General features: G+C 42.3%; 1 protein-coding gene across 1 annotated transcript; it reads right to left on the bottom strand.

The window, feature by feature from the left end:
* Positions 1-238: 238 nt before the first annotated feature.
* USP37 (ubiquitin specific peptidase 37) lies at positions 239-26,077 on the bottom strand (the record flags this gene model as incomplete). Its single annotated transcript, XM_009874894.1, has 19 exons — positions 25,922-26,077; positions 22,631-22,802; positions 22,034-22,134; positions 20,627-20,808; positions 20,193-20,267; positions 19,541-19,638; positions 17,940-18,024; positions 16,965-17,126; positions 16,387-16,518; positions 14,687-14,810; positions 14,220-14,425; positions 13,289-13,406; positions 12,056-12,135; positions 10,516-10,680; positions 8,884-8,949; positions 8,077-8,227; positions 4,029-4,281; positions 2,101-2,267; positions 239-299 (listed from the first exon to the last, which is right to left on the bottom strand). Coding segments are annotated over exons 1-19 (2,554 nt in total), but the record flags the coding sequence as incomplete, so codon positions are not given.
* Between the last annotated feature and the right edge of the window lie 341 nt (positions 26,078-26,418).

Here is a 26,418-nt window from a genome sequence, read left to right as displayed (position 1 = left end):
AATTAAAAACTCAAGGGACTGAAGTAAAGTTATTTTTCCTATTAAGTTTTCCCTGGCACTTGCTTTCACAACCAAGACCAAGAAAAGCTGACCTGAGCAGAGCCAAACACAACAAAGCCCACACCAAAGGAACGTGAAATCCCAGCTGTCCTACAGACACTCACAGGAGCTGCACCCATACACACGGATCTATTTGCTCTCAAAAGCAACATCCTAGAAGAAGTTAAATAAGTTTCACCTTGCAGACTTAATTCCGTGGCTCGTTTAAGGTCATCATCCTCTTTTTGTTCTCGTGCCTCCTAATGGGAAGAGAACAAAACTTAGCTCATTGAGACACTTCACTGTTTAAAATTCTTGTGGTGCTCTTTTTTTCCATTGAAACCGCGCTGCTCTGGTTTCTACAACAAACCTGACATTGTAAATTAAAGGTTCTGTGTGAAGGAATGTTTGCAACCAGCCAGAGTCCAATGTTCCCGTGCAACAGAACCTGGGACAAACCTTAATGAAGGCTCGTCAAAGCTCCTGAAGTTTGGTATGCGGCAGAGCCAGTCTCCAGTAACACCGAACGCTTTCTCGGGATCATTAATTTGAAAAGCATCTGAATGAATTTGCAACCCTTCGCTAAGGAAAGGCATCACTCACACACAAAGCTCCTCACGCTTCGGCAAAATTTAGACTTCTGCTGCTCAAAGCCAGCTGAGGACAGAGTCGTTCAAATCCTGACATATTTTACTATTTTTGAAAGTCCAGCCAGTGGTTCTATGTAACAGGTGCAATTCACAAAGGCAGGATGCAAAAAAAGACACCACTAAACAACCAGGTATCAAAAACATCACCATAAACAAGCGGCGAAGAAACCTCAAGTCAACAAACCCTTCTAATCTTGGGATAATATCATGCCCCTGCTCCTCCCACCACTCTTGAAAGCTCAGCGCTAGAGCAGCCCAGTCAATAATATTTAATGAGCTGGCTTCTTAATTCAGGGTTTGAACACCTTCAGCGCACCTGAACGCAGAACCCAAAGTGCATATTTCAAACCAAGACAACCACAGCTGCTGTGCTGCCATGCCCAAAGCATTAGAATAGCAGATTTTTTTTTTTTTAATTAAGAACTGCAGCAGAAAAAAAGACTCAAAGGGCAGTTTTACATTATTAGCATGAGGCCTTTTATCTCACTCTTTGTAAAGCATTTGGGAATCTCTGTTAAACTACTCGGCATCGCTGAATCAAAGCTACACCTGGCATGGAACATACCACCCAGCACCTCCTAATGAGTAAAGGTAGAGAAAAATCCAAGAACCACAGAAACATCGGATCTCATGAGGAAAACCACGACAGCTTTAGTATTAATAGAAAGCGGACAAGGGCACCTATTTAAAGAAGGACCTGGCTAAGCGCTTGCTTTATTCTCAGCGGCTTGGTTAGACCCGTGGAAAAAGGTTACAGTTCTTGAAATTCAAGCGGAACGCAGACAGTCAGCACACAAGCAAAGATCCCTGTTCTTTCCAAGCCTAATGTAAAGGACTTGTTTTAGACTTAGTTATTTGGGATCCTTTTCCCAATTTACTAACGGGGAAGAATCACATAAATGCTCAGCTCCTGTTTTCTTCACCAAGCATCCCCTACTGGCTAGTACGAGACCAGAAAGAAGGCGCTGGGACACACTGGTCTTTGACCTGGCCTGGCACAGCGGCCGTTCTCAGCCTTTGCTTTGAAACCTGCCTCCTTCACTCTGAGTCTTGACACCACAGGCTGCAAGAATCATAGAATCATAGAAGAGGTGACTGCCAGGGACGCTAAAGGTGGGCTTGGCTCTTAGTGACAGAGTTAAGCTCAGTTTATTGGTTTTATTTAGTGTTATGAGCCAGTGTACAAACATGCATGGAAAGCTTTGAGCAATCTGCAGGCCTGTGATGGGACATATATTTCCCAAAACACACACGTGTCCGGATGGATCCAGCACCACCACTCTGAGGAGAAACTCAACCCTTTTTTCAGTTGGTTCCTTCAAAAAAAGCAGTAGAATCTCTTTGCAGTTACTTCCTGAAAAGTTTCCAGTGCTGGGGAAGGTAACTCAGGGAAGCAAACTTTATTTCTTACTTGCTCCTGAAGGCTTTGAGCCAGTGCCTGCTGAAGCTCTTGTTCTTCCCTCTCTCTCTCCATATCATACTGCTGCAGCCAGTCCACCTCTCCCTGAGAGCCTTCCGGAGTTTTGTTTTCCTTATTCTCATCAAAATCCTTAGTTATTTCGGTGAAATTGGCAGGACCTGAGGAATTAGAAAATACAGTTACACTTTGCTGGCTCTTTGCTGGCCAGCTAAAGCCTCCTTAAATCTCCACACTCCTTGCAGCACAGTGACATCTATTGACAGATGAGAGCCTACCGGCCATACAAAAAACTACACAAGAGTCACATGGAAAAAGCTCCAAAGCACAGTCTTAGACTTATTTTAACAGGTGTAACATGAACCATTTGATTAATTCCTGAACCTGTTTTCCTCTTAGTCTTTTGTGCTCCCTCAGAAACAGCAACTTCAGTTAAAGTAAGATGTCACACTAGTTTTCTGCAGCTGTGAAGCTGACACTTCAATTTTTCTAGAAGGAACCCTGGATTATAAACATTTGCATTGCATATTATACCTCGGAGTACTACAGACGAAGCCACAATTAAAGGCAGACTGTACATAAGATGGAGGGGAAGCACAAATCTCAAGTGCCGTTTAAATTTGTCAACTTTTTGCTTCAGGGAAGAGCCTCGATCTTGTGAGCACCATCTACAGCGTTAAAAGTGCAAGATTTTAACTTTTCCGTTCACCTTCAAAGCAAACGCTCTGGCAGAAGTGTTTTACAAAGCTTCTGGGATGAACATTCATTCGACCACTGCAAACACCTCCTGCAGTTGCAAGATGCTTTGATTCTCCCAGTTGCTTGCAGCTGAGAAAGGCTCAGGACCTGATCCAACAGCTACTAAGCAGCGACGTTTGAACTTTGTAGCTTTGCCTTATGCAGACTTCAACATCTGCTCATGAGTTACCAGCAAGGATTACACAAGGCAGTCTCAGTATCTGTGACCTCTTAAACACAGGACCTCCAGAACCACAACTATGATTCATCAGTCTAATCCTCTCAAGATGAAAAACAAACCAGTTTGTTGCATGACGTTTGAAAACTTCCAGTGTAAGAAGAAACACTCACTTGACTCACACAACTGTTACTCGAGGATCATGTAGCAGAAAAAAACCCCATCTCTTGCTCCTGTCACATTGAAATCAGTCATTTGTGAAAGCGCTACAAATTATCCAGTGTTTACAAAAAGAAAATTGTTACTAGTGGTAATGAGAAACGGAGAAAGTTAAATCTGTCGTGTTTAGAATCAGGTCTGATATAGTGAAGCATCCTCTGCAGTTAAGTTTCCTTTAAATAGAACCCAGGACTGTGAACTCGTGGCACGTGGCACTCAGCTGCAGGAACTGGTAACACACACCATGTACCTCACCTGAACACCAAACCCTACGCCTGGAGTTGTACTCGGGGTCAACTACAGAAAGTCACACGCAGTCCAAACGCAGAAAGCTGAATGCAACGCTGAGGGTTTAATTGCATTCTTGATCAGAAAACACAGAACCTTTTATTAAACACACGCTTTTTGCTGAAGTGTCACTAATACTTTCTGATTATGGAAGATTAAATTCCAGACACTGCTGAATCTTAGTAAATTGAACTGTCTGGTATGGGAACCAGTGGAAGCATGTGTTAATCAGGAGAGGGGGGGAAGAAAAAAAGGGAATTAACTCTAAAGGTGACCTTACCTTTATTAGACAGGTGACATACACGGAAATAAATTTTCCCAGTTCAATGAATTAAATGCTTTATGCAGGGAAACTGTAAGAAAACTTTGAGGAACTCAAGCAGTTTCAGCAGCGTGTTTGCATCCAGGTTCTGCCACCCCACAGGACTAACCAACCCACTGCCATCAGGAACCTGCTTCAGCTCCCTGTAGTCCAGTTACGATGGTTACTTTGCCTCACCTGAGTCTAGTGCTGCTTTGGGTTTCTCCAGCTCCATAGATTCCAGGTTTTCCGGCAATTCCTGAATTTCGTCGTCTCCAAACCCAGTGTCTGGGCTGCTTGTGGGCTTATCTTCATCATGGCTCAGAGACAGAGAAGCTTCCCTTTTGCTGATCTCTAAGACAGCTGCTAGCAGCTCATCTTCGCTCATCCCATCAAAACCAGCATTACCCAGCTCAGGTTTATCACCCTCCATTCTGCTTCTTTTTGAGCCCTAGAGATGAACAGAGTCACAATTAACCGCTTGAATAAACAGGTTTGGAACATCAGCTTTACATTTCTGTGGAGAAATTTTTTTTTTTTTAAATTTTATTAACCTAAGGAGTGGGAGCTTGGCCCTGTCAACATTAAACTCAGTGGAGAGACAACCTTTGTAGCTACCCTCACTCCAAGGTATAATATTTAAATACAAACTACAACCAGTTTTTACACGTCCTGTGGATTAACATACACAAAATAGCTCTTGTCTTTCCCTCAACACGTGTTCCACCTTTAGGTTTTGATGAATCCCCAAGTCTCTGGCAAGTCAGTGCTAAGGCATAAGGAGCAAAACTGCAAGTTTGTTAACAAAGGCCGAAGCAGCAACATGAGAGTAATTGAACTTGAACAGCGGGATGGAAGAACAGGAACTGAAATCGGGCTGGTATGAAGAGCAATTAAAATCAGGCCAAAAGAAATCTTGGGGGCGGGGCGCAGGACTCTGCAAACCAAATAAGTAAAGGGTTAACCAGGGAAAGGGGGAATTATCCTCCCCTAAGGAGAACAGAATGACGGTAAATTGGAAGAAAGGAATGCATTAGTCGTAATCTGAATTTTCCCTTTTTATTTTCCGGAAACTGATGCTCATCAACTTCTGTACCACCCTGATTTGCAAGTAATACAGTGATTTCAATCACTTTGATATTAACTGTTAATCAGGAGGTTAACCTCCATGTATCCACATTTACACAATCACTTCCTACCGCTTAGATTTCCACTGCCCTATATTATGTTAAAAATGGGGAAAAATCATTTCTATCACAAAGTACTTATCCAGGTCTTATGCCAAACTACAACAAGGTGGATCTAAGAACTTTGCTAAAATGAACACCACTACCTTTTTAATGCTGCTTTTACCTTAAATACAGCAAGCTTTCCATGAGCAAAACTACTTTTATGCAGCAAACATTCTGTATCAAAAATGACTTACCGAGCAAGATTAGCAAATGAATTAGTCAATGAAATTGCCTGTTCTAGCCATCATGGCCTCCAAGAATCAGAATTGACAAATTTAAACCTCTCTCCTCACACTTATTCATGCCCTGAACAAGGAAAGCCTAGTACCTGCTTTCTGTCTGATTTCTCTCTCTGAACCCGTAGGCTACTAACGTCAAAACTGGTTTAGCTCTTCAGCAAACCTTCCTTCCAGGCACTTTGCCAACAACTACCACTAATTCAGTGGCTGGACTTTAAAGGCTTGGCAGCATCTGTGTAATATTTGAATACAATTTTTCTATTAGGAATTATTTGCATAGATTTTAAAAGCAGCTTAGGCTCTACGACGGCCCGCTTTAAATATCTTTTTTGTTTAAAAAGCATTTCAAATACTAACTACTTCATCTGTGGAGGCAGAAATCACAGAGTTGTTGAGGCTGGAAAAGACCTCCTAGATCATCAAGTCAAGCCAACACCATCACATTGGCTAGACCACGGCACTGAGTGTCACATCCAGCACTTCTGACTGCTTTTGCTGGATAACTGCTGTCTGCTCCCATAACCCAGCATCGTGCTTCCCCTCCCACCTTTCCTGCTCTTCTTCCCACACAGCAGGGTGGTTTTCTGAGCACTGCCCCACCGGGGCACCACCGGCTGCAGGGAGTGACAGCCAAGGCCCTAATGCAACCCAGCAGACCCCAGGTAGGAGAAGCAAACCAAAGGAAACAGTGCAGCAGCAGCAGCACCGCTTCCAAGGAGCAGGATCGGGTCCTCCCGGGGCACCAGCGAGGAGGAGAGCGGACCTGGTTGATGGTAACAGGTGGCTGGTCAGGCCTGTGGTTGAGGAGCGGCCAACATCCGTGGCCACAGTGAGTGAAGTCACTTATACGGAACCATCGCCACTGCTGCCTCTTTACCACAACAGGCTGGAAAACCTATAATTAATTTGCTATTTCAATTAACAGGCTTCATTCCCACCATTTCTGTACTCATAGGGCTCGTGCAATAGACACTACCTGCACTCCCTCACAAACAAAACTTGGGGAAGAACCATTTAGGACAGATTGGAATACTTTTTCTATACATACGAGGGACTTCAAAGACAAGCAAGTTTCCTTCCCCCCCCCCACAGCCAGCTAGGGACGTGCCACACAGGACAGCAGTTGCCTACCCTGTTCCTGGGACCTTCAGCAAAGAGTTTTCTGCTTTCTCCCAAAGCAATTCATTCCATCCCTACACACCCTGAACATCAGGAAGTATTCCCTAATATTTAATCTAAAAATAACTGTGTAATTATTGCCTTTTTCTATGCACCACAGGCATGGAAAACAGCTCAAGTGTTTCTATTAATTTCTTTCCCTTCCTTGAAGACACAAGCCCTACTCAGATTTCTCCTTAAACGAAAGGCCCAAGCTCACTTGCCTGTTCTTTCCCCCCAAATGCTCCTTTCTACACCTCTGCCCATTCACGTTCCTCTTCTTTGGCCCCTCTCCAGTTAACCTGTAACTCTTACTAGTCCAGAGCCCAAAGCTGGGTACTGAACTCCAGCTGAAATTCAATGTTGAGGAAAAAAAGGAGGGTTCCTTCACACAACCTGCAGGCTATACCTCTGTCTATACACTTCTGTTTTCAACCAGCCTGACCTTGTGATCAACTGTCACCTTTCCTGCCCTTTCTGAAGGCTTTCCCAGCTGTTCCTGTCCCGTGTTTACGGTCATTAGTACTGCTGAGATTAGCACCTTTAGCCTGGGCCCACTGAAAAGCCCCTCCTGTTACGCGATTTCGCAGATTTGTCAAGATCACTCTTCACCATAGTTCTGAGTTACTGGCAGCCCTTCCCAGCTCTGCATCTTCTGAAAATTTAAATACTCATTATCTATTATAGCATTTATTAAATACTGAGTGCATCAGGATCCTCCTTGGGTTTGATCTTCCCATCAGATCAGAAACTGTAGATATCTTCCTCTTGTTACCCATTGCTATGCAGCTACACCTGGCCTTTAATGCCACCATCAAGATCACAAGTCTCTGCTTGATTAAAATAACCCCACAAACATCAAAAATTTTAGAGAAGCTGAGATGCAGGACCCTTGTCTGAAGGGCTAGGCCTGCAACATTCTTAAGAAAAGAAAGTGGTATTGCAAGCTAATCCTCTAAGCTTCTTGTTTTCCCTTCTGGATCATCATTCCTTCCCACACAGCTCATCTACCTGCTAACACAGAGGCCTGCTAAAGGCAAAGAATAACCTGGCAACATTAATACTAGTTGCAACGAAGAGATCAAAGGCAATTTGAAGTTAACTGTGCCGTTACACCAACGAACTTGACCACCACACACTCCTGTGTCCACCTCTAGAGATCAACAGCTTCAGTTTCTAAAAGCATTCAAAAAGCCACACTTTGCAAGGGGCCACAGATTGGATGGGCAACAAGTTCTTTCAACTGGCTACTGTGCTTAGCCCAACTCCTACTGGATCTAACTTAATCAAGGGCTTTACTGCATAATTCTATTATCGACATTCCATTATAGTTCAGCCTGGGAACACGATCAGCCAAAGTTACCCAAAGGACCAACAAAACTGCCAAGCAGCTGGTGTACGTAACCTGAAAACTCCAGTGCAATTACCTCTGTTCCCAGCAGGAACCCAAGAGAGGTCAATTAGCAAAGCGCTCCCTCCCAGCATCGCCGTGCTAATTAGGAGAGAAACTTTACCTGACATCAATTCTACTCAAAGCCTATGATAAGAAAAGCACAGACCACACATGAGCATGTGTAGGATCCACGTATATGAAAGTTTGCGGTTTTTTTCCCTTACCTTTTCCGGCTCTTCTTGTGGTTGTTGCTGATCCCTGCTGGGTACGGGACACAGCCTTTGGCTATGGGCAATGGAGCGTTTCAAGGGCTCATCATCGCTGTCAGAATCCACACAGAACGCTGCAGAGCTCTTGGACTTGAAAGTGTATTTTCTGTAAATTCACAACACAGCAATAAACCTTTAGGGCAGTGCAGCATTGCATGAATTTGCTTCAAAGTAACCATTTAAAGAAACGTTTCCCCCAGCTTTCACATTCCGGGGCAGGACAATTTGGGGAAGAAACTGTAATGACTGACAATGAGAGTTGATTTACACAGCAAGCAGAGTTTTCAGAAAAGGTGTATTTCAGTCAGTTAACTGACACACCTATTTCAAGCCTGCAATAGCAACTTACAGCTTTTTAGAAGTCACTAAGAAGTCACTTACATACGTGACTTGCAACTACACATGCAAGTTAGTTTAAGAAATCTGGCACTGACAAATCATCTGTACAAACTCATTCTGGTGCTCAGCCCCTCGTCTGAAAAAAATAATCTCTGCTTACTTACAAGTCTTCAAAAAAAGAAATGCTAAGATCATCACGTCAACTAGGCAAATTGTACCATTGATACTAATTTCTGTTAGCATGTTACACCAATAATGTAACCCCAGATATGAAAAAAGACAGTAGGTGAAATAATTTACAGCAGAAAAAACAGTAAAAAGAAAAAAAAAAAGAAAAAGCAAATACCAAAGAAGAATCAGAAAATTTCAAAATGCCTATCTCATGAAACCCCAGGCCACAGGCATTTCAGAGCTATAACTCACCTACAAGATGTGGAAGTGCTTACAGTACAGGAATTCACCATTTGAGAGGCTTTCAATGGACGGGAACTATTAAAAAAGCAAAGCATTTATTGCAGCGGTTACAGTCTTTAAAACAACGAAGTGTTTGCTTGTCTGCTCTGCATGCAAATCCATGACCAAAGGAACAAGCAGAACACCATTATGTACTTGTTAATTGCTGAGATTTAGAGTAATAACTCCATCACGCTATAAATATACAACAGTTGTTCAAAACCATGTATAATCCTTTAAACCTGATTCACTTCTTAGTGATGCAGCCTTAGGGACCAGCTCACAAATTAAAGGCTTTGGGCTCCCACGTCAAGACAACTCATTCCTTTATTTTTAATTCCCACCAACACTTGAGTTCCTGCTCCCAAACCACAGTCTCCTGCTGCTGTCTGGACCAGCTGGTTTTCTGGCATGTCCCACATCCCCGTTTCTCCTCCCTTACCCAGATTCTTCTAAACAAAACTTCCTGCTCCGTTTAATCCTTTCACGGGCTCCTCGAAGCCCATCACTGCACATCTACCCAGCAGATGGCTGCTTCTCTCCAGTCTAGTTACCCTTTTACTCTCTGGTCAACCAGAATGGTTTCAATGACCAAAAAAAAGCCATTGGAAAGTTCTTTGAAACATAGTTTTCCCTGCTCCGTTTAATCCTTTCACGGGCTCCTCGAAGCCCATCACTGCACATCTACCCAGCAGATGGCTGCCAACACAGAAATCTTTTCTGCTCTTCCCCTTCAAATCAGGGCTGCTTCTCTCCAGTCTAGTTACCCTGGTCAACAGGAGTGGTTTCAATGATCAAAAAAAGCCATTGGAAAGTTCTTGGAAATATAGTTTTCAAGTAATTCTGCTCTGGTCAGCGGTTTTAGACTCCTATTGTTGAAGAGAACTCTTGGGAAACATCCACACAAATCTCAAACGCCACAACATTCAGCACAAGAACATGAGTCGCACTATGGAACACACACACCAGATGTGTCCTAACTCGTCACTGCCACCGTGGTTATGTCCCTGGGCAGGGACCACAAGAGACCTGAGGGTTTTCTTGTTCCTTATTCTGTCACAGACTTCCCATGTGACTCCTGGCACATTCGGTGTCTGTGTCTCAGGACAAGCAGCTGTACAGAAGTAACTGTCACAGGAAAAAAGTACGTTCAGCATGCGAAGTGGTGGCTACCACAGCGGCACAGGAAAGACAACGAAAAATGAACGAGAGCACAGGAGTGGAAATTAGCAGAAAAAAAAGGTTGGATGTTCCATTTTCCTAAGCAGAGTTGAGTGTGCTGAGTAATGTAATCTAAAATATTTCAGACCAAGAGGCACAAGGTTAGTAATTTTTAACAGCAGCTCTCTTTAAACAGTTAAAAAGTTATTCTCAAGGACAGTGAAGAATATAATCTTACCAAATACTCCCCAGATAATGCCCCACCAACTTTTCCTATCATCCTTCCTTTCCATGCATGTTCTCATGACAACATCACTACGAATTAGCAGAATTTTAAAGCTGCCTTGCCCAGACATCTTCTGGAGAACATCCACTTTTGCCACCTCCCTTGTGGCAAGAGTGCTGAACGTGGCCCGGACCGATCGCAAGCTGTACACTTACATCGCAGAATGGACGCTCCAGCCCAGCGTCAGCGGCAGCCTGGTGCTCTCCATACAGTGCGAAAGGAGGGTTAAGTATCTCGGAATAACCACCTGCTGCCCAACTTTATGATTGAGAGACAACGCTACATTGAAGCTGTATCGTTTCAGATGAAGAATCAGGACCCTGAAGAGATGGGACAAAAGGACAAATGTCAATCTCGGGGTAGAAGTTGGAGGAAATCTAGTCAAAATCAAAGCAGTCCTGTTTACAAAATACGCATTTGCCTGACTCTGGGGTGGTAGGGAAGCACCATCCACCTCTTATCGGGCAAGAAACGGGTCACTGCTCTCCCACTTGTCACTCAACTTGGGGCAAGATGCGGAGCGCAGGCTCTGCCGACGACCCACCTCGCCACGCTCTTCAGTCAAGCAGAAGCAAGCAGTTCTTACCCAGCTCATTTCTTCTAATATGCAGTGAGAGATGGGAAATAACTGAAGTATTTGCCATTATAGGCCAGAACATACAAGTATATTACCCTCAGATACTCAAGGCGGACAGAGGGATCACACAGCCGCCCAAAACTGAGGAGGAACTGTGCCCAGTGGAAGATGTGTGCCTGGTTTATCCGTCGTAACACTGTCTCTCTGAAAGAGCTTTTGATCACAGCAGTGTAAGAGACTGAAAAGGCTTCCTTACAGTGATCTTCTCCCTTGTGCTGTCTATTTGGATCATGCAGCTGTATCATCACTCAAAACTTTTACAAGAGTTTTGCAGTGCTGGAATAAATACACCATTTAAGCAAAATGCAAGCTAACTAGCAAGTTATTGGGTTCAGTGGGAGTATACCTGTAACAAGGACATAGGCCAGGGAAAGTCATCCAACAGACTTGGTTTTACATCCCATGAGAAAATGATCCCCATCTCGAAGCACTTCTACGCTTAAATAATGAACTAAAGCCAATCACGAGGTCAGAAACTATTGAGCGTGGAGAAAATGATCCCCATCTCGAAGCACTTCTACTCTTAAATAATGAACTAAAGCCAATCACCAGGTCAGAAACTATTGAGCGTGCCATTAACCCTCAAAGCATGTGCCTTCCTCCTCACAGTGCCAGGCTTAGAGAAAGAGAAAACCGGTATCGGCATGGGAAGAATTAAGTGATCAAAGCAAAACCCCTTCTATACCTTCTGGCACTGATACCTCCAACATAGTCCTGCCCATCAGGTCAGCTGAGGACCAAATATTAAAACTTCCAGAATATATTTACTGTTTCCGCTTCCCCCACATCCGAGGCAACCCAAGAAAAGGGGAAAATCCAGCCCCCCTTGAGTAGCAAAAGAGAGAAAGGGAAGTGTTACAGAGGGTGCCCAAAACAGCTTCTTCAGGGGAAAACTGACGTATAGCACGAAGACTCCAGCCTGCACACGCATCTTGCTCAGGTGCTGACCAGTGCACACACTGTCCTGCCCATTTTCCCAGCTTGACTCTCTGAAGGACTTCTGCCTGCACTTCTGTAACACGTTTCCAGGAGGCAGGAGAACAGGTGTCAGCGCTTACCTGGGAAGCCTGTTGAACTTGTGTGTGACCACAGCAGACTTCCCATTGCACTTCTCGCAGGAATACTCGATCTCCTCTGCCTGTTTAAGGGAACAGAAAAAATGAGCAGTGGAACAAGACACACATCAAACATGTCCCAGCAGAAAGCACGTAGCTTTCGGCTGTCACAGAAGCTCTTCCAAACAGCAGTTATGCTTAAAATTATTATCACCTTCCACATGACCTAACAGAGGGCCTCTGATACGAGGACAGGTAGCAGAGCTTACAATTTGACAACACATCCACTAATACGGGTGGAATTTTTCCTGCCAGTCTCTTGCAGATGAGTGAATTAGCCAGAGTTGAGACAAATCAGCTTCCAAAGAGAGGGGGCAATCTTGCAACGTTTACAGTTTTCTTTTCATGTTTGGGTTTTTTTTTTCCTTTTTGCCACAGAGTTTTCTCTCTCCTGTTCAAAACCTTAACTTTCTTCCTGCAAAGCTGCCCTCATCTAAACTTGTCAAGGACGTGCTGCACCAGAGCGGAGTTTTGAACGCACAGCAAAAGGGGAAGCACCACTGTGCTGGAATTACGTGACACAGCCATCAAACATTTCTACAGCCCTTTTCTTTGAGGACAAACGACACCACTGTAATTTTAAGAACTTTTTAAAATCATATAACCTCCATCAGCTTTTAGAAGAATAAGCACGTCAATTATTCTAGCTGTAAATGGAGAAAAACCACAAGTCTGTCTCAAGATATGACAAAACATAACACTAATTCACAGACTCATTTGTAGCTTTCAGAAACCTCAGCTTGAAGGTCTACTTACAAGATGAGCATTCACGTGTTACAAATATTTTTAAACTCATTATATCTGCCTGATCTTTTTCCTCCATGCCAATTTAGGCTAATACCTAAGCTGTTAAAGAATCCTAGCCCAGGAGAGGAAGCAGCAACTCCTGAGTTGTTACAGCCTCCCTTCTATATATTTGTTTAAGCCTCGGCTCTTCCACCACAAACTGGAGAAGTTTACCTATTTCACAGCAGTACTGGAAGGATCAGTTAATTTCTGCACTGCATTTCACAGTAAAAACTCTTGTACACCCACAAATCTCAAAACCCAGCAAAGTTAATTACTTCACATGCCTGCAATCACTGTGATAGGAACTAGTAATGAGCTATCCAAACAAAATTTCCACATGGTACATAACCACAGTGAATAAAAAAAAAAACCCTCAAAGCTACATACCCGAAAAAAGAGGTCAAGAGAGTCCTGGATTGATCGGGAAGGAAGAAATTTCTTTCTTCGAGGAAGGTCAATGGAGAGGTCATTAAACTGCTCTCGTTTAGTGACTGTTTCTCCACACCTAAAAAAGAAACACAATTATGTAAGTCTGACAAAAAATACACATGAAATAAATGACAACTTACATTTTTTCAGGCTCAAGTAACTACCCAATAAATATAAATGCCTCTTGATTAATCTATTTTTACTCATCAGAATGAAACTGTTCGATGCTTATGAAAAAGTTACATTTTGGGATTTCACTTTGACACTTCAGAAGTTGAAATAAACATTTGTGTAAGGGTGAGAACAAAAAAAAACAGACTGCTTTTGAGAGGCAAGCCATCAGGTGTACAGGACACCTAAGCAACTGCTACACAGCTGAACACATCTTCATTCAGAATTCTTAGGAGAAAAGAAGATCAGACCAGAAGAAGAGAAAGCCTAAAAATACTTTCAAACTATTTTTAGAAACAAAACAGCAGAGTCCATCTAACAACGACAAAAACACCCCAACCAAAACCCAGAGACGGCCTGAGAAAGAACAAATTAAATCACAGCTTGCCATTTTTTTTAAAAGGAAACATTACTTGGCCATAACCCCATTTTCTCTCTATTCTCATACAACTGGCACACAAAAAGCAAAGCACAGAGGCTTTCCATCAGATATAGAATGAAGAACTAGATGCTGTGAGACTGTTTAGAGAAGGCCTGTAGCAGCTGATAGCGTGGTGTGAGATTTACATACAGCATTTCTAGAGCCTGTAATATTTTCTAAATATCTAGCTTTGGAAAAAAACCATTCTAATTAAAGCCTGCAGATGAAGCCACGTAAGATGGAAACGCTTGCCCATCTTCTAAGATAAGTGTGAGGAAGGCTCTCAAGCACACTCACGTTTTGCAAATGATCGAATGCTGAACCTCAAACTCCAAGTTACTGATAACTGGACACGTATAAACTTTGGTGGCGGAGAGGTCATCAGAAGCCCGTCCAGGCAAGTTCTCCTCGTTAGGGGTTGGCTCGCTCTTCCAAGTTTTGTTTAATTTTTCCATGTCTTCCTTCAGCTGATCCAGACACTGGCTCAGGAACTCATGCGCATCCTAGAAAGAGGGCAAATCCAGCAAAGTGCTTTTGTACAACTTCATTCAGTATCTTTCACTGAAGCACGTGCAGAAAGGGGAAATTATGTTTTAGTTCATTGCATTCAGCAATATTACAGCAGCTCCGCTGTAACAAACAGCAGCAATTGCTGTGATTCAGTTAAAAGCTCAAGGCACCTGCCAGGGAGAGCTGAAGCTCAAGAGGAGCTCAGTGCAGTCCAAACACGACACACAATTGTTTCCCGACGACAGGGTACTTACGTTCTGCATGTACCCAGAAAATCGCTCTGCAGTAGCTGAAATGGCACTTTTCACCTTCTTGAGTAGCTCTTTCTTAACCTCAGGGCTGCAGACATCTTTTTTAGCAAGGAGATGGGCAAAACGTCTGCAGAAGAAATGCAATGAAACATCGATTGGCTTTCCGGGACTTTAGGGAAAAAAACCGAAATGCACGATACCTCATTTTAAGCCTCTGAAAGATTTTCTCCTGTGGTAAGTGGTTTAGGAGATCTGTGTGAAAATACCTCATATGTAATTAACTTTTCCATTTCAAATATTTTGAAATCTGACTTGAGGACATCATTAGAACAGGATCCAAATGAACAAAAATACACCACGATCTTTTAAGGTAAAGAGAAGAGCGTTATATAAATTTATTTTTGCTGTCAATGAGAGGAAAAAAAAAAAAAAGACAACCACAACGCTTTTTGAAAACATTTGCACTGATAGAAGATATCAAATCACATGGCACCAAAATAAGCAACACGAAATCATCACATTCAGCTTGCATGGTCACACTGGTTTCTATTTATTTTTTTTATTTTTAAATTTTCCACTCCATTTCGGGCAGTAAAACACCACAGCAGAGTAGGAAAAAAAGCTGTAGCAAAAAGGGCCCAAGGTCCAAGCTATATATAGTGCTACTGGTAACTGTTAAAAAAATGTCCAAATGGACTTTACCTGCGCCTCTGGGTTACTGTGATTTAGTTTTACGACTACTTTACAATTTCACAGGAAATACACACCCGCTATATTCCAAGCACCGCAGCTTGGTCATAACACATACTGGGGAAGGTGAAGTTGTACTCCACAACACACAAAATAAGAATGGAAGGCAGGAAAGACCTGTGCGACCCCCTCCTGCTCCGAACCAAGAGCACTCCGTGACCCAGAGAATCTGAGCAGTTGGTTGCAGCTCAGCAGCTTTGTTTTACTCTGCTAAGCTACGTCTGCTCTCATAACCCTCTGTGATTGCTCAGTGAAGCATGCCAGGAAACACGCTTTTCTCACCACAAACCTGAAAAAACATTCATGTGTTCGATCAAGTACCTGTACCCAAACCTACAGAAGCTGAAGGAGATGCTCCTGAGTACCAACTCGGACTTGCTGGGGACAGCATCGCTCGCTGCTCTCTCTCTGAGGTGTCACAGCACAAGCTGTGCCCCTCTGAGGTACACAGTTGCAAGAAAAAGTATGTGAACCTTTTGGAATTTCATGTTCTGCATTAATTTGTCATAAAACATGATCTAACTGTCATCTAAGTCAAGAGTACTGACAAATACAATGAGCCTAAAATAATAACACAGAAACAATTTTGATCCTCCATGTCTTTACTGAACATATCAGAGTAAGTTAGTGACCAGCTTAAACGCTAGTTGATGTTTTAAAACGAAGTTATTCTGCTCTTATTTATTTTGCAGTTTCTTGCATTTTCTTCTGAAGCGTTTCATTCTGCCAGTAGAATTACAGTAGAAGATATAAAAGACCATCTGTAGCTCAGCACTGCAATTTTTAAGAGCCTGCTTCCTATTTCCAAAGCAATACTCCAAAACGCAGAGCTCTGGGATTTATTTTGCTACTCACGTGTGCAAATTACCCTCTACAAAGACGCTTCACGGTTAAAAAACTAGTTTCTCAATAATGAAAGAGCAAATCTCCTTCCCCAAAAAAAAGAACCTTACCTGATAAGTGCGTTGAGTGGAATTTTTTTCCATGGGATACCCTGTTTGAGCAAATCATTTGCAAAAGACTGAATCGAAAACAAGGACTGCAGGATGGCATTCATATAGCAGGTGTTTCCCAAGTTTGAAAATCTGTAAAGAGAAGATTGAACACGGGGTGTGTGTCAGCGTTAAACACGGCACTGCTGACATGTAGGACATCTCAGCCACTCCCCACAGAGTTTGTTATTGGAGTGGTTCTCCTGCCACTCAGACTAAACTGTAAACTCATGGGAGGTGGCATTTATCAGGAAAGCACCCATGATTTTCTACAATCAAAATCTAAAAAAATGTGTGCATATAAGCAAGATAGAGGAATGAATTATGAAGGTGTATGAAAGGAACATGAATTACCTGAATTTGTTATTTCCCTAAAATTCTCAGGAAGTGAATTTAAGAATACACACTTTCCAAACTAGGAAAAAGTGTTCCCTGTCTCAGTGTTCATTAATTTCAGGATTTATTTTTTTCCATTAAATGATTATAACAAGAACACGCAAATCAAAGTGTGCACACTAGATAAGGAAAATTAAATTTACCCTTGTAATTGTTGCTGAGGATGGGTGGAAAGGGGCACTCGGGGTTTGTTCCATCCTGTGTAATCTTGATTAGATCTCATTTTTTTAACAGAAAGAGGAGCAGGCTGAGAAAGAAATCCCAGACTTCTTTTGGCTGAAGGGGGCTGGCTGGACACACTGGACCTAAAAACATAAAAGGACAAGACGCATGAGATTTCTTATGTTCTTCCTTAAAACAGCTACAAGTCTCTGACGCTGGAATTGTATCACCAGAGAAGACACGGACCAGTAAAGCCAAACAAGATAAATGACACGTATCGTAATGTAAGAGGTGAGAGAGAGAGAAATTCTTTCCAAAGCCCTTAAATACTTTGTTTGGGCAGTGTAACTGAGCCTCTTGTCTTTAAGGTATTTAACAGTTCCCCACACTGTATGATGAGAGGGAGAAGGATCGCGTAGCATGAGATCACTGCTCCTAAGATACGCTTAAAATTCACATCTGGGCCAGAGTCTTCATTTTCAGCCTCTCCTTCTTGTAACCTAATCACTCCGGACCTCAGTCCCTCATGTGCAAAGCACAGACAATGCTGCTTTTCTTCCTTGATCTTGTATCTCATCTATCTAGGGCAGAGACTGACAGTTTGATTGCACAGTGTCTAACACAGAGGAATCCCAACCTCAGCAGGATTCAGTACTACTAAAATACCGTCATTAAAATACAGAGTTTCAGGCTAGAGTTTAGATATGACCTGGATCAGTCCTTCACAATGACTATAACAGACCTGAGTGATTTTAGACTGGAGTTTTTAGATCTCACTAGAACAATTTTAGCCACATTGAGTACCTAGATTGCACCCCGGGAGGAAAAAAAAATAATTATATACACATTTTATGCATATAAGCTATATACCATATGATAAACACAGAGGAAACTGAAGACCCTAACTCCTGAGAAAGAACTGTCCTTTACAGTTTATGCCAGTGAACCAGTCCTACCTGTCCAGGGTGGAACTGCCGGTGGAGTACTCTTTGGATGAGGACCGACTGCCATAAAAGGATGATGACTGCAGTGGTAAAATACCTTGAAAAACAGAGAGGCAGGTCATTATGTTCCAGGTAACTCAGCTATTTACACAACATAGAATCTGTTTAAAAGGATTTAGGCAAAAGGCTTAGAAATCCTCAAAAACTGTTTTCCAGAATTGCTTGGAGAAGAACTCACACGTGCACTTAGAAGTACTAATGAGAATGTTAATCATATATAGGTAAAGACATGATGCAGATTTAAATGAACTTAATACATAATCTCCATCAAATCCAAACTGCAACACGAACCATTAGAAAGTCACTGAATGGTCTTAACTATCTGAAAGATAATAAATATCCATCTCTTGTTCAAATATACAAGACATGTAACAGAAAATTCACTAATGATTTCTAACACAGTGCTCTCAAAAATTCAAAGTAAATAGGCAGAAATGAAAAAACAGCTTATCTTTGCATTCCAAACTCCACAGTAAAATACTGTATGCTTGGAGCAAAGTATGTTTCGTTGTTCTGGTATCACTCTGTCAGACCCCGAGTCTCTAAGGCTTCAGATGGTGGCATATAATAAAAAAAAAAAGCTCTCAAGAGTGAAAAAAACACACCTGTCACAGTGAATTGTAACATAATTTAGTTTAGATAATGAAAACATTTGCTTCTATCCCAGCCTGAAGTGACTCGAGCCATGTAACTTTCAAAAATGCCGGTATTTGAAGCAAGTTCACCACAGCGTTACCGGAACTTGCAGGTGAACACTCAGATTCTAATTTTGACTCTAAAGGGCAAACCAAATTTTCATTCAGACATAAGCATTCACCTTACTGGCTCCTCCAGCAACATGCTGGTGTGCACTAAAAGAAGAATACATTCAGCAACATTCCCCATAAAAGTAAGATCTTGAATGCATTTACTTTTATGGAGAAAACGGCTCATAATTTATTGTGAAATGGCTCATATTTACAGTGAAACTCAAGAACTAGCCTCTGTACATACTGTCAATATTTCTATATTGCCTACAAAACCTTGTTACACACCAGCATCCAATGGAACTTTGGCACAATCACAACAAAGTCCTGGCCCCAAAGAGTTCCCCCTCTAAGCTTTCGGGAAGAGGCCGGGAAGTAAAAGCAAACAGTACATGGTTTCAGCACAAAACACAGCCTACAATTCGCACGGGCAAAGGAGAGCTGTAAAAATAAACAAGAAAAAAAAAAAAAAGGAAATTCTCAGGTGTTTTATGGGAACCCCCTCGCAAGGGGAATGGCAGCTCAGAGTAAAGTCAGAAGCCTCTTGTTGCAGGCTCAAAGCAGCCGGCACGTGGGGCTGGCAGCAGCACCCGAGGATAAAGGTCAGGGTCACACTAGCGCAGAGCAGGACTCTCTCTGAAAACGAAGGCACCTCACACACGGCTCTGCAGGAAGCAAGAAAGTTGCTGCACAGCGAAAGCAGATTAGGTGAAGCACCTCTGCAGCACCTCTTCCTAAACTAATTATCAAAGAGGTAAAATACTGGTGAAAGCCAAGTATCATTTAGCTTTATTTTTATTTTTATACCTGATGTCCTGTTTTCCTCCGCCTGCTTCAGATTCAACTGTTTCTCTCTGCTGCTGTTCAAGTATTTCCAGGCTGGATCACTCAAGGCTTTGTTATTCCTACGGACAACCAAGAGTGGGAATCAGTGCCATTACAGAAGATATTCGCATGTTACAATTTGTTTTAAAGCATTCCTCTCCTGTCACCTTTAATACTTGACTGTGGAACAGTTACGCTTTACTCACAGATGAGTTTAACCAATTAATTTAAACAAGACTTCTTACTTACGATTAAATGCAATTTCAAACACCCAGAGCCTATTCTCCAGATGGTGATATCCCGTTAAGAATTATTTGGAAAGGGTGACAGCAGGTTTGATAAAGAATGTGCGTCCTGCTATACACGTATGGCACACACGACAAAAAATCTTGACTAAACTGATGAAAGATGACAAAATCTGCATATTCCAGTTCCCTCAAATTAAATGCTAGAGCTAGTTGTATTTCTCTCCAATCCTGAGTGCAAACCCCAGCATGCTCAGAAGTTGGGCAGCGGCTGGCCTGTCCCATGTTGCTAAGGTAAGAAATACCCAAGCCGCCTTTTCAGAAAAAAATTACCTTTACAAATTGACGAAGAGTTTAAAATCAGAAACTAGAAACAGCGGTTTACTTACGTTGAAGAATCATTCTCTTTGGGATAATCTTCACTGATTTCTGAACCAGGAGGTTGCGCTCTTTTCCGCTTTTCACTGACGACAGAAAATTTTTGCAGCGGTCATTCTTTCAGAAAGGCTAATAAACGACCCTCTTCCAACCGAACAGAACCCCTCAGTGCTTTCTGTGCATTTTGCACCCATCCTCCACAAGCTCCACTTTTACAACATAGCACACAGAGAAGAACTCGGTCTGCCCAACTCTTAAGTTGTTGTTAAAGCTCTAGTGCCAGCCAGCAGCTGGAAAAGCACGTATTAACATCCTGTTAAAAGTAACAGCACAACCAGGGGAAGAAACACCCGCCCTTCTTTCTTCTAGTTGTACCGAGTCCCACCTGCAGTTCTATCAAGAGCTAAATTTTAACACCACCACGAGAAGAGGGTAACGCTCCTACCGATTCTCCAACAAGCCTGTCCTGTGAGGCACTGATGACGCAGGAGGTGCCGAGATGCTGACCCGGTTGCCAGGGGCTCCAGTTCCGGCGGAATTCTTAACGGCCGCCCTCGCTGGGGTACCCAGCACTTTGCGGAACGGATTTTCCTCCTTGCTTTCTACCGCCACTCTTTTGGGAGGAGTCTGCAAAACCCAAGTGGAGGGGGCCAGGAAGATACCCAAAATAATGAGAAAGAGGACCATCTCTAATCTAATCTAGCATTTATACCACTGCTTTACTTGCTACAGTATCCAAAAGCAGAAAAATGCTACTCATACCAGATTAAGAGAGCTTAACACTATTTAGATACATGTAAAATTTTGACTGTTTCGATAGAAGACCTAAACGTGAAACTCTACTGCAGTAACCGATTTGCCTTCTCATTTTCCAAAGTCAGCTGAACTTAATTTTTTTAAAATCTTAATTTTTTTTAAAATCTCCCTTAAATGTTTTGACATTAAAAAACCCAAGGCATGATTCCTAACTATCCCCAGATCAATCCCTGGGGTATTAAGAAAAAAAAATTAAACCCCACACAATTATAACAGTGCCCTGAGAGCCTTGGGCCAAGCAAGCACAGTGTGTATTGCAATGGAAAGAGCTCACAGTTAGTTGACTAAGGAACGTTGTCAATTTTAGACTTGAAAATCCAATATGTTTAATCTTACCACTGTATACACAGCCTTAAGAGTTTTTACTGCGAGATTGCCTTTAAGCAAGACGTAAAATTTGTTTTGGGACAACATCAAAAATACTCTCCCTCAGGGCTGTAGTACAGGTACAGTCACAGAGATAAAGTAGATTAAAGCTGGTTACGCAGGGAGAAAAGGAAGAACAAAAGAATTTTGAAGGAAGATCACTTTTGGGAAAAAAGTCTTCAAAACTTATACAAAAATCTGAGCAGAATGCCACAAATTTGGTAACTTTATTCTGACACTGGGTCAGCAGCTTTCTGATAAATACGTTTTTTGGCCACAGTCTGCTAATCTCCTACACACCTATGCTGGTTTTAACAAGTTCAGTTGCTACGTAAGGTGCTCAGTATAAGCAAACTGATATTCAGAAGAGAAACAAGTCTTAATCAGGTACTTTCCCTCTATTTCTGCTTCTTTTCTGCCTGACTGATAGGTCAGCACAAAGAACATATTCTGCCTTCCACAACCAGATGCTGACCTTTCTCATTCATACAAAATAAACGGCTCCTCTGCTGCCAACAACCTTGCACACATCTATTCCAAGCCCTCTCGATTACAAAGACTTTGCATGCAAAACAAGTATTTACAGTGCCATTACAGCATCCAATAAGAAAACGAGAGGAGGAAATTAATAAAGTAAAATTAGAGGAAAAATTGGAACAATTAAACAAACCTGGTTCTCTATGTAAGAGAATTGCCTGTTTGCTTCCTTCGGTGTGGTCCTGCTGCCCAGCACGCCTCCAAAGCTGCCAGATCCCTGAGAGGGTTTCCCAGCTGACAGGAAAAGTACACAACATTTGATCTGATTGTCATTTACCTGACTGACATTCTTATTTAGGTGGAGTTGATTTTGGAAGGGACACCCTGGATTTCTTGCCTACAGACAGTACAATATTCTTAGTGCACAGACATAAGCCCCTGTTTATGGGTATCCCTTATATTGGTCATTAATGCAACTGGCAGCAAAGCTCCTATCCTTAAAAAGAACAAAATCAGAGGCAAAATAGAAAGCAAAGCAACTACACGTATGAGATGAACCAACAAGAGTTTTTCAAATATCAACATATTTACAAGATAAACAATTCCTGCTTATTGTTCAGCACGACAAAAGGTACATTACGAGCAACAAAAATCAGGGTTCAGGGCCCGAAAGGAGCATTTATACAAATGCAAAGAAAGTCAGGACAAAATAGCTAAAGATGACAAAAAGAAAACACAGCACCACCCCCTCTCGGAACTCATGAACGCGATTTACAACAATTGCACTTACCAGTATGAACCCTGTCTTGGTGGACCGCGTCCAAATACATCCGCATCTCGTTTGCGTCTTTCAGTGGTACCTTATCAATTGTCAGGAAGCTGGTGTCCTTTAGGGTTAGCATCAGGCAGCACAATTTTCTACCATTTGGTCGTAAGGTCACAGTTTTAATGTTATGGCTTAGCTGAAAACAAGAAAGCGACTATAAACATAGATAGATGCACAAAAGGCCCAAATACTTAGAGATTTCAAACAAAGCACTTCAAACAGAGAGAGTAAGAGGCACTCCCACCGAAATACTTCTCCTTGCTCCATTTTGAGCAGACGTTGACCTCATGGAATTAACGCAATCAGTGATCTTGGAAGCTGACAGAACTGAGGGGACAGTATCACTACAGCTCAGCAGTCCCTACATGCCTGAATAAACTTCCTGAAACTTGCTTTCCTGTTGAGTGTGACACTTTTGATCCTAAAGGAGTAAGAGTTTCATGCAGGCACAGCTGTCTGAAACTTCCACATCAAGCTTGAAACATAATTTAAAAAGGAGAAAGTTTTAAATGTTAAGTAGAAACATCTACTCACTTTTTAATTTGCTCTCAAGAAAGATTTGACACAGCTTAAAAAAACTGCAGAGGGAGTAAGCCAATAAGAAACATGCTTAGTCTACCTGCAACATTATAACAATTAAGCGGTGTCAAAACTTTCAGAGTTGGCCAAGCACAAGAATAATCTTAAGGAGAATTTGTGCTCCCTAATCATGCCACTGCTACTTTACGATACCATTGTTACTTCACGCTGAATCACCTGTAAGAACTGGCTATTCAGTAAATGATCTGTTCTGAAGTAGAAGCAGCAAAAGAACCTCTCACACCTGCAGACTGCGCTGAAGCCTGACAATACCCACCTAAGCATACTCTCATTTTCAATTCCCTTGCCCTTTTTTGCTTAATTCTTCACCTTGCTTCCGCTTCTTTAGCCTTTCCTAAGATCAGGCACGAGCTCAGCAATGACCCCCCTGCCAGCATGTTGCTACACTCCACGATTCACACAAGTTCCAAAGCCACAGCTAAGGTCATCAGAAGCTACACGAGACGGAGTAAAGCACTGCCCATCACGCTGGAGTCTTCTCCTAATTTGGCCTGACCTGCATCCTGCCACGCTGCCCGCTGAAATAATAACGATGAATTAATAGGCATGAAGACCAATTACACTCTAATGCCAAAGTTTTGCTATACGTTGCTCTAGAACCTGTTTTGTCTCCTTCAAATTACACACAAGTTTTAAAACAAAAATTACTCCCGATTTTTATTTAAATTTGTTCAGGTATATAAAAGACCGAGATGTGGTGTTGGAAGATATGGTTTAGGGGTGAGCTTTGTAGAGTTGGGTTAATGGTTGGACTCAGTGATCCCAGGGGTCTTTTCCAACCTGAATGATCCTACGATTCTAACAGGCGCTTCACATCCATCAGTGAAATTTCTTTTTTCCCACATAGATCTCTAGCTTCTTGGAAAGCCAATGTAGACAGAACAGACGTTGGAAAACCGTCTCAATTGGAAAACAGTGTTTTATTTTGCTGGGAAGAAATTACACTTCTGCAATACTTTGTGCTCAATCCTTGTGGGTTTTTGTTTCTTGTTTGTTTAGTTGGGTTTTTTAGGGGGAGGCTAGCTTAATTTCTTTTAATAATACAAGCAAATGTGTCTTCAAAGACCGAAGAACTGAAAAGAGCGGGTCCAAATTTTTCATCTTCTCTTGAACACTGAGCCCAGTGCACATGGATTACGGTTACTTCACCATCTCAGCACAAACCGACCTATTTCAACTCAAAAAGCTATCATGACATACCCTCCTGCACCTGTTCTGACCCAGTCAGCACCACAAAGTCTTGGGAGATGGCAGTAAACAAAATATTTCTGTTAACACAAATCCAGTGTCTACAACTTAGTCAAAGCTCTGGAATATCAGTAAAACGTATCACCCGACATAAGAAATTCGATGACGCACCGTTCACCACAGAAAGAAACATAACCCTGGATCCATCCAAATGTTCTATTAAAGGGAAAAAAAAAAAAAAGAGGGCGGAGGGAAACCACCCACAGCTCTCTCAGAGTAACTGGTTAAGAAAAACAAATGTTACTTGTAAAAATTCCAAATTAATTCACGTGAAAACCCTCCGCTGACCTCACAGGGAGATCTGATAAGTGCCAGCAGATGTGAGACTGGACACAAGACCTGTTCCTTTAGGTCCCAGCCAGCTGTTCTGTTGGCTCATCCTCAGAATCACCTTTTGAGTCTACAGAAACAGAGGCAGGAGCTACCCAGGACTGATGATTTTCTCCCGCCTTGATTCCAAGGCAACACAGGCTGAGAGTTTTCTGCACACCAAGGCAGCAAAACCTGACCTGTCAAAAATAAAGTGAACTCTTTTTCTTCCCCACCAAATCCGCACAGAGAAACACACGGCTCAGAGAAAGGTCTGGTGAACGCTACACATGAAAAATAACTGTGGCACATAAAAGCAGAAGCTATCATTTAGATCAGTTTAGGCTGTTACAAAGTTACTAAATAAGATAGTTTTTTTTTCTTCAAGCTGCTCATACATCTTTCCACATTTTTTAAAAATCAGATAGAAATTTCTTACAGAAAAACACTCCTTCACCTTCTTTCAGTTTGGGGCATTTTGCACAAAAAAAAGTAGGAAGAGTGAACTCAAACCAACTACAGAATGAAAAAGTGGCCACTTTAGGTTGAATATTGCATGAGAATCTTTAACAGTGATCTGCATCAGCCTCCCAGTGAAGAAACCACATTGCCAGGCATATTTAAAACCTAACACTGTAACAACTGCCATTCACCAGTCTTGTACAAACAAGCAAAAGGCTACAAGTGTGTTAACACCATCTGTCTTCATCTGGAAAAACTTCACCTCTTCCAAAACTTCACCTCTCTGGGAACTTCACCTCTAGATTCTGCAAACGCACCAGTGACAGAAAGGTTACGTGTTCAAAAAACACGAACACGTGAGCCATGATGTTACACACTTTGGTAATTTTTCTCTGCTTTTTGATTCCTCCCATTCAGTGGTATCTCGACGCCGACACTGGCAGATCCTTTAACACCACACGTGAATAATTTACAGGAGAGTTATTCAAAGGGATTAGTGTTCAGGAAACATGGAACAAGAAACAGTGACAGCGGGAAGGTTGCGTGACACTTAATAGCCTCGAAGAGGACAGCCGTTCACAAAAGAGCACAATCCACGCAGCACAGCTCCAACAAAAGCCTTGATATTCGGCGTACCTGAAACGTCTTTGGAATCCCTCCAACGTTGTAGTGAACCACCAGGCTCACTTTGTTGTCCTTCTCCACAATTTCGAAACTCCCTTCTTTCCATTTTGTAATCCCAGTCTGCATGCTGCGCATCCGGACGGGTCCGTGCACCTTTAGCGGAGCCATCCTTCGTCACGGGAAACAGCGTCCTCCACCTTAAAAACCTGTTAAAAAGGAGAAATTCGTAACCAGGCAGGCCAAATAATCTCGACTGAAAGATCTAAGGGCAGCTGTAGAAGTTCGGTCGAGCTGTTGGTACTTGGGAACACAGCGAAGGGGACATAGGCACGAGTGAAGGAAACTTAAGACTTTTAATAAAATCTTTCCTCGTCTAGGCAGACACACAGGAATAAAAAAATCGCCTGAAGAAAGGTAGTAAGAGCTGGAAACCAAAGTTTTGGGGAAACCTAAGAGGGAGAAGGAGCTCGTTCCCGACGAGAGGTGAGCCGCGGGCACCCGGAGGGGCC

The sequence above is a fragment of the Apaloderma vittatum genome, unplaced genomic scaffold, assembly GCF_000703405.1.
Source record: "Apaloderma vittatum isolate BGI_N311 unplaced genomic scaffold, ASM70340v1 scaffold19260, whole genome shotgun sequence".
Classification (NCBI taxonomy): Eukaryota; Metazoa; Chordata; class Aves; order Trogoniformes; family Trogonidae; genus Apaloderma; species Apaloderma vittatum.
The sequence above is the reverse complement of the archived record's forward strand: the minus strand, read 5'-3'. Positions and strand labels throughout refer to the sequence as shown.